General features: G+C 40.7%; 1 protein-coding gene across 1 annotated transcript in view; it reads right to left on the reverse strand.

Moving 5' to 3' along the window:
• Positions 1–1,191: 1,191 nt before the first annotated feature.
• Positions 1,192–9,540, reverse strand: part of lcor (ligand dependent nuclear receptor corepressor) — a 77,651-nt gene continuing 69,302 nt past the window's right edge. The window contains exon 7 of the mRNA XM_063475097.1: positions 1,192–3,716. Coding sequence (XP_063331167.1) covers positions 2,579–3,716 — 1,138 coding nt within the window. The 3' untranslated portion in view covers positions 1,192–2,578. The remainder of the gene's footprint in view (positions 3,717–9,540) is intronic.

The raw sequence follows: 9,540 nt of genomic DNA on the forward strand, positions 1-9,540 counted from the left end.
GAAACCTTTTAGACACTTCAAATGCTCAGCATTGGCAAAGTGTTGGACGCATTTCATGCATATTGATTCCTGGCTATATTGTCCCAGGATTACTACTTTTTATTGTTGTTGTTTTTTTTTAGTTACTTCAGTTAGCTCTGCATGCCTGGCAGTCACACAAAGTGGACAACCAGTAACCCCAGGGGTGGGAGAAGATTGCAACAGGCAGTAAATGATTCTAATCATAATTAGATTGTGATTGATTCAAAACTTAACTGTGTTGGATTATTATTACTCTCAAGATTAATATTCTGAATTGGCCCAAACCCAAAATCAGCCAAAAATAGTGGTGCATGCCATTTGTTAAAAGAGAATAAACAAAATCAAATCAAATAAATAAAATGTACAATACATTTCAAAAGGAGTGAATCATCGTCATTTCATCTGAGCAGAGAGTTACAATTCTCATGTCAAAAATCTCACAGACTGGGTGAGCACCAGGCAGTGTCAGGAGCAAAGAGCGACATTTAGCGACGAAGGGAGGGGAAAACAACGAGACAACACTACACAAAACTGAACTTGTTCAAGCTGTCTAACTTTTTTTTCTTTTCTTTTTAAATTGTGGAGGTAATTAAGAGGAAAATAAGTAGTTTGGGTCCAAGCTGCACCTTTCCGAAACACTAAAGCTTTTTTTATGCCATCTCTCTGACCTCCTCATTGCCCCCTCTGTTGTATTCCTCAGAAAAGAGCTACACTGCATGCATAACCTTAAACTTTCTTTCTCCTTTGTTTTTCTTCTTGTGTTTAAAAAGTGCTATCTTAGAGGTTCAGCGCCATAAATCCACAAATCCAACATCAGTGTTCTGTTCTTTTCCGGTATCCCTTAAAGGTCTATCTGCTGCTATGGCACCACCATATTATCCATATGGCCCTCCCAGAGTCAAAGCACTGGTGAGAAGCTTGCCGTGTCCTCTTTTCATCTACTATTAGGTCCAACAGGAAATTACCATATTTGTAATCCACATCTGTCTCAGTTACCCTGAGTTAAAAATGAGGAGAGAAAAAAAAACACCCAGAATCATGGATTGGCTTTTACATATTCAGTCATAATAAGTTATAATATATTAAAATCTGCCTTTCCCCCACCTACCAACTACCCCTGCCCACTGCATATTACCCACCCACCACCCCAAACTGAACACCCCACAATAAATGCACATTGTTGTAGTAAACTGCCTTTAAAACCATCTTTGAAGTTTTAGGGAGAAGAATTTCTTTTAAAACTCACGTAAGTTGCTTCTGCTTGGTTTTGATTAGAAAAAGGAAAGAAAAAAAAAACATCAGCAATATGGTGTCATTAGCTAAGAAGCTAAAATCCATTAGCTTAGGTTAACTAAAGCCTCTATAGGAACTGGATAATGAACTGGGTAGCAGCACAGTTTCACATTCTGATCCTAAAAGGCATTTGTCCAGTAACGATCTTCATGAGAGGGTGAGCTCACTTTAGTCACCGTTTGCGGGTGGCTCCGGCTTTCCAGGATCAGCAGTGAGAGACTGATGGAGGTCCGTGAGGTAGCATTCCGCCTTAAAAAAACCCCGCTGATCCATAAGCAGATCACCCCTTAAATTGTCCCTTGGCAAAAAAGAGGGTTAAAGAAGCCTCCTGCATCTGAATATGAATCAGCGTATGCAGGCGATGTGCACCTCTGACCCTTTGCAAAGTTGTGACTGGGCTTCAGAGACAGACCATAATAAGTGCATGATGCATGGGCAACAATGCCGAGGTAACCTGGTCTGTAAGCGCCAGACCCAAAATGTAGTGCAAAAGAAAGCAAAACAAATCAAACGAAAAGATAGAGGAAAAGAAGTCGATTATAGAAGTCAGTAGTGTCCACGAAACTCACAAACATGCATCCCTGAATGACTTTTGTGTCTTCTCGTTCATAAAAAGGATGGGTTATTCTTGCTTTTCGTCCGCACGGAAATTAGCAGAATATTTGAAGGAGGAAAGAAAAGGATTTTCAGTTAAAGCGTCATGGCTACCTGGCAATAAGAGAGTGGGTTTGATTCCGAACCCTAACTGAGGAATATCAATGGTACAATTAAACCTTACAGTTGCAATTTTGAGCTAGTACTTGATGAGCGAGAGGGGAGTGATAAAGGGACCAATTTGTCACTTCTTCTAAGGAGTTAATTTTCAACCTTCCCCTTATTTATTCCCCACCATTATCATATTAATCCAAAGCAGACTGCATTTATAAGCAGCAATGCTTCAGTGTATCAAGTTCATAAAAGACGGGAGAGAATTTTGGGGGGTTGGGGATTATCAGCATGCGTAAATAATTGTCATTTACCTAATGTCTTTAGCTGCATTTGTTAAGCCCCTGAACAGAAAAGCTGAACAAATGCTTCTATAGCATCGCTCAAATGACACTAGTTAAGAACCATCCGATTAGTTGTGTCTCTCCAGTTTAAGAATCCTCCTCATATAATTCCTGCATTTGTGCTCACCCAGATACTGCAAAGTAAATTGGCACAAATAAAGCCCCATCCATTTTCAAATTACTTAAGTCAGTTGAGGTTTACATGTGTAAGTCGTTTAGTCGATCGGTTTGAAATCATCATCGATTTCTTCTTTTACATTGTCCTTGAGCTCGGCAGCTGCTAGCGATGCACCGTCGCCTCGTGGGGTTGCAGTGGGCGTGTTCTCTGACTCGTTGGGAAACTCCTGGCCTCCTGCTTCCATCTTCATCATCAGCTTGAGCTTCTTCTTTGGGGGGTTCTTCAGGGTCCCCATGCGCTCCTTGACCTTGTACTCCAGGGTGCTGTGTGGGATCCCATACATGTTCTGTGCCTTGGACACGCTCATCTTCCCGCTCATCACTACAGCTATGGCCTCCTCCAGAATCTCACTGTTGTACTGGCGATATCGGCCTCTCTTCTTCCTTGGCTGCTTGGAGCTTGGGTCCCCTTCCACATCTGAGATGGAGTACGCCGGCCCAGAACTTGAGTGGTCCAAGTCTGAGTTCCAATATTCAGCGGCCCCATCCAAGAGGCTCCCAAGGCTTCCTCCTCGGCGGTTCTGCTTTGGCAGAATGGCTCTTAGCTTCCGGCTCAGGGTGTTGTCCCCATGGCCACCACCCCCGACCCCCATGGCACCATAGCCATAAAGCTCAGAGGAATGGGAATCCCAGGAAAGATCCATGCCCCGAACCTGGGGGATTTTCAGGTCAACAGGCGGAGAGTGGCCTTGGTCTCTCTTTCCTTCAATGTGATGATGTTGGGCCTTGGAAACCTGATTGTGGTGGTGATGATGAAGGGAACTCTTAAAGGAGAAGGCTCCGTGGTGGTTGTGGTGTTGATGTTCCAGGAATGTAGGCAGGTCTTTGAGGTCGCTCAAAGCTCCACTGGCCTGCTTCAGCTTCATTAGGCTTTCAAGGTGAGCCTTACTTCCCCAAAATGAAGAAGAACCCTTTTGGCCAAGCAAGGAATGGGACTGGCTATGACTGAGCAAGCCAGCTGACTCTAGATTAGACAGTGAAAGAGCAGGAGGTTGACTCTGAAGGCGATGCTTCTGGCTGAGAAGCTCTTCCTTAATACGCAGCGAGCGGGCCAGTGGGGGCTTGAAGGAGTTAGAGTTGACGTAGTTCTCCCTCATTCCATCCTGCAAACTTTTCTGCAGCAGCCCATCCTCCTCTTCCGCCTCTGGCAGGGTATGATCTGCTTTGATTGAAAGTCTGGATGGAGAAGAAGACGAAGAAGAGAACTTCAGGAACACAGTTATTCATATAAGATCAAAGTTATTTTTAAGACAAGGGTAGATTTGAAACAACTGAGGTAATTACAAAAAAGAGAAAAGAGCAACAAACTGTATCTTGCACTTATATGAACTGATGCTTTAATACATACAGTATTGAGTGATTAATTAAAGCTGAAACTGACAGCCTAATAAAACAAATCTTTGACATCTTTTATGCAACACGTTTTCTTTTTAAGCAGAACATTTGCTGTTCCCCACATTATTACTGAGCATCAATTAGTTATTTGCACTTACTGCAGCTGCATTTAATATAATGTAGCACAAGGATGCATGGCATTATAGTTTTTTCTTTGGTCTAAATAAATCTCAATTGCTGCTTTTTTATGTAACCCACTGCATGAAGGTGGTTTAATTTTGCCATTACCAACAGAACTGAATTGTATTTATATTTCTACAGCAATAACCAGTTGCCTTCCATAGTCTCTCCTTGCATGAGACAGGATAGTCAGAAGTTAACTAACAGATGCCAGGGTTGGTAAATAGTTGCTGTGATGGAAGTCCTTATTCTAATCATTATTATTTAAGTATTACTGCCAGCTGCAGTGAAGGTGGAGTAAGTCTGGACCACAGGGCAAGAGGTTCTCTAGAGGGGAAGTTGAATGATATTAAAGACTGTCACAATAGAAAAAGGCTAAGCCTTCTGATAAACACGGGACACTGGCCTGAACATGACTTCCAAAACTGTTTGAAATATATGAAGAAATAATTTAAAATAATAAACATGCCAAAATGAGCTGCCCAATGTTTGGTTGGTTGTTAACATACCTGGACGGTGTGCCCAAATAAAGGATACGGCTGTGACTGCACTTTTTGAGTAGGAGAACACCAACAGATGCCAATGAATATTACAGGTATCAGCCACAATCATTGGTTGTCATCAAACTTCAAAGTCCATATGAGTGCATTATCAATTAGAAGCACTATTTGTGGAATGCAAAGAATTGTCCAGATACATGTCAGGATAACAGCAATCCAAATGTTGTGTATTATATTCAGTGGTTCTCAGAGGTTTCTTCCTGTTAAAATAAAGTTTTCCCTGCCCTGTGTCCTGTGAGTACTTACTCATAGGAGGGTTATCTTTATCTTATAATATAAAGCAGCTCAGGGCATCTCTTGTTGTGATTTGGCACTATGTAAATAAAAGTGAACTGAATTGAACTGAACTGGCCTAAAAGAAAGGAAATGAGTGTTGAGTTCATGCAACACTATGATGACATCTTACTCTGCGCTTGTTTATTATTGTGGAGATGGTTTAACAATAATAGTTTTCAGCAAGCGAGCGGGACTAGAATAAATATTTTTGAACTTTTGAAGAATGTTAAAAAAAATGATATTCAAATGAATAAATATCTGAAATGCTCTAGTAAATGGCCAAAACGTACTGCATGGTGTTTTCTGAAGTGGGTTTCGGGAACTCTACATAGACCTGTTCATGTATATTATGTATATTCACCTCACTCTTGGATAAGTAAAATATTAAACTTAAGATCACCACCTCTAGTGTAGAACCGCTGCAGTCAATGTTCCTATTGATAAGTAACTATAGCAACAGTTAAAAAAAAAGGCTATTTAACAACAGGAAATACACTTTCAAGCCAGAGATGAAACTTGAGACCAAATACCAAATCTCTGAAACTGTCCTCAGCAGGAGGTTAAAGACAGATTAGCACAGTGTCTCCCGTTTGTGGAAACAATGGAGAGTTAACAAAAGACTTTGGAATCCATGTTCTAATAAAGTGTTTTATTACAGTAAGCATATAGTCATCAGGGAAATAATGGTGGATCTAAGGATTCAAAGACAGTGTACATGTTTAAAATTCAAAAGAGCAAAGAAATGTGCATGAAAGTGTGGGATCCCTGAAGAGATCCCTGGAAGATCTGTTCAACATCTGGGTGTTTGATTTGTCCTTTCCAAGCAACCAAGCTCAGCTGGATTTTAAAGAAATATTGTGTCCTGCGGCCAATATTTAACTTTGTTAAATGTTTTTTTGTTCTCAGAAATTTAAGTGGATATACTGTTATTTGAAACCATTTCAAACTAAAAGACATTTGTTATACACTTTTGCAGCTCCTAAGTATCACGAGCAGCTGCCAGTGGTAGCAAAAGTATCATTTTGTGGAATGCTTGAATAAAAAAATGGTACGCAAACATGGTCTGGAAATTATTGACATGAATTGCCAGTAAGCAGAAATGCATACCTGCAATGCGTATACTATCCTGTTGACTGTTTTGAGGATTGTCTAGCTGTGTAAAAAATTTTGTGTTACACTGGCTGGAAGTTCAGGATTGGTCTCCTGCTATAGCTAATATTACTAGAAGCCTCACTGGTAGTGAGGCTCATAGGCCTGGTGCCTCAGGACTTTTGAGACATTTCAATCCTTAGAAGGAAGACCTATCCTCATAGGCTTAAGGTGCTGTTTCTAACTGTGTTTTAATCGTGTTGTGCAAATACTTCACCAAGGTTTACCTGCTAGACTATAGCCTTGTTTGTCAGCAGGAAATCTGTTGCTATGTTAGGGTAAGAAAAAAAGCATCTGAGTGTCTGTCAGTTTTCACCTAATATTTTTCTGTTATAGTAACCTTGATCGCAATATCATTCATATTAGCAACAAACACAGGTGATCAGACAGGAACCAAGACTATCACAGAGTATTTGGGGTAAAATGAGGAAGCCGTAAACTAAACTAAAACCTGCACATCACTACATCATGCCCAAATTTAACATAACATCTCAGTGCAGCAGTTGATAGAGGTGCATTTACAGCCAGATCAAAAGGAGAGTCCTGGCACGGTGGATGCAAGGTTTCCCTGCTCACATATGCTCTCTGAATCGAACCTGTTTCAATCCATATTTGACCTACAGTACAGATCAAAGGTTTTCATGAAAATGACCACTGCAATTAGCATGAATTGTTTATTCCCTCCTGATGCACACATGTACGATAGCTTCTGATTCTTAACACGACCTCAAGGAAAATTATGTTCATCAATAGTTAACAGAATGCAATGCAAAGAAAGTTCACTAAAGACACTGACAAAGGCTGCTTTTCTGCAGGACAAAGTCATGTTGATATTGCTATTGTAACACTGTTGGGTTGATGAAACAAATCTATATAAACTTACCATTAAACTGATGAGAGTTCATCAGAGTAAAATCAATAAGTGAAGAATAAAAGCGGAGAAATGTGGAGAAACTGAATATGGGCACAATCTTTTCAAGACCTGCAGTCCTGTGCTCAGCTTTACAATGAAAGTGTATTTTCTGTAAAATCAAGAATCTAACTGACTTTAATTCAACTGAATTCAGTTTTATTTATATAGCGTCAAATCCCAACAGCAGTCACCTCAAGGCGCTTTATATACAGAGAAAAATTATAACAATCAAACAACCCCCTTTGAACAATCAAATGGCGACAGTGGGAAGGAAAAACTCCCTTTTAATAGGAAGAAAGCTTGAACAGAACCAGGATCAGGAAGTGGCAAACATCTGCCATGACCAGATGGAGGTGTAGGAAGGGACAAAAAACACAGTTTAAAAGAGAGTCAGAGATTAATAATAACTAATGAATAAATTTATCATCAGAACGTCAGTGTAATAATTCATCCAGTTCAAGATCCATCGCAATTCTTGCCCAAAAATTAACAAATGTGACCTTTTTCCCATTAGGCTATCATTGTGGTAAAGCTCAGGTTAATTCTGACCAACACTGCAGGAGGTGGAGTGATTTTTGTGAACTGTAGACAGAGAGATTATGCCTCGCCACAACATAACCTTATGAATCCTTTGGCTGGATGAACGAATAGCATAGTACCGAATATAAACACAAACTCTTTTTATTGTCTACATGATTTAAAATCTTTAACATCTGAGAAAGATTTACTAGATTCTCGATGAAAGAAACACACTTTCTTGATCATCTACATGTTGTAGCTGTGACTGTCACCTGGGGGCAGTGTCAAAACATGTGGAACAACTGTGGACTACTCTTGCGAAGTAGCCTACAGATCAGTGTTTGTGGGCTGCTGTTAGTCCTTTAGCTTAACCCCTGCCACGGAGAACACAGCAGTCATAACAGACAAAGAGCTTTTTGCAGTGGACTGAAACTGAGTGTTAAAAACTGTGCAAAATATTTGCTTTGCTTCTTCTGTGTGCTTCTTTAAATTTCTGATTATTTTTTCACACTTCTTCTCCTTCCTGTTTAAACCTACTTTTCAACCAGTCAGCATTCTTCCTACACAGAGCATCATCACTGTCAGCCTACACGCCGTTGCTTTTTTGAAGTACCGCATGCAAGCACGTCTGTGTTGGTTGCATACCCAAAAATCCTGCGTAGCCAAAAAACCTACGCAAAACTGACACATACGTGGTTCCATGAATTACACTTAATGGTGGGGGGAGCAGCAAGACCCCAACAGAGACACAGACCAGGAATCAATGACAACAGTTATGTCACAGAACGGAGGAGGGCCTGGGGTGGATGTGGGTTGAAAAGTGGCTTGCAGATGTGCAGCAACTGTGGGCAGCTGATGAGTGGAAGGGTGTCAGCTAAGTGCCAGCCAAGGAAAAGTGGATCTGCCAGGCTTAAGGTTGAGCCTGACTCTGTGGCCTAGCTGAACTAACAGTATGGGAGCATCACACAGCTCTACAGAGACAGAGCAACTTGTATTCATTCCCTTTCTCAGTCACTTTTTATTTATTTAAAAAAGGCACTATTTAGTGATGACAGCCATATCGAGTATGCATAACAAGATAGAGTAGTGCAGTCATAACAAAATCTGATGACCTATAATTTACCTGTTAACAGCTCCCCACTTTCAACCCAAAGTGAATACAGGTTCATAAACTGACAGATCTACTCTGCAGCTCCTTTTCACGAAAATAATCTATTGTGAGTGCATGCAGCATATACTGATGGTGCAAATATTGACTATACAAAACAGAGGAGAGATTATGCTTTTTATTTAGGTGTGTTTCATATAGTGGTGAAGGTCTATATTAAATATTGCTATAGGTTGAATAATGAGGCCAGTACAGTTTATTTACAAATAACCTCTATGATCCAAAAGCTCAGTTTGTCTCTCTAAAGTTCAGACAGTTTGGGGTCTTTGGGCTCTGTGTGATGTCAATTCCCTAATATTCTGATCTCAGCCAGACAACTTTGGCTGAGACCGCAGCGGTCTCAAGCATTTGATCTTCCAACCTTCTGTTTGCAGCAGCAGCCAATCAGAAGAAAGCTGGCATCATGGAGAGGAGCTAAAATTTCTTATCTCACATAAGGTGAAATGAGAGCTCATTATATCTGTCACAGAGAGGGTGCTGCACCACAAACTTCCCTGTGATTACTTTGGTTGACAGCCGATTGCTGCGATTGCTCATAGTTTGTACGGAAGAGACTGACCAGTCTGGAAACACTCGCCACTTACCCTCGGAGCTGCAGTGAAACTTGAAAAATCACGATGGAAACCAGAAACATTTGCTTTAAAAGTAACGTTTTTCTTTATCACTGCAACCCACACATTTCGAAAGATGCTGTTTCACTGCTGGTTGGTGAATAGCTTGTGGGTATTTGCACTAATTTCTACGCTGGAGATCATCAACCGGTCACAGAATCCGCACTTTTCCTTAGCACCTGGAGGTTGTCAGATGGTTGCCAACCAGTCTCTAGGCATGTGTGACTGGAGCCTAAAGCCACTTTAGCAGAGATCAAGAAAAAATATGGAGCTGTAATTGAGTTTAATA

This window comes from Pelmatolapia mariae, linkage group LG6, assembly GCF_036321145.2.
Source record: "Pelmatolapia mariae isolate MD_Pm_ZW linkage group LG6, Pm_UMD_F_2, whole genome shotgun sequence".
In the NCBI taxonomy this organism is placed as follows: domain Eukaryota; kingdom Metazoa; phylum Chordata; class Actinopteri; order Cichliformes; family Cichlidae; genus Pelmatolapia; species Pelmatolapia mariae.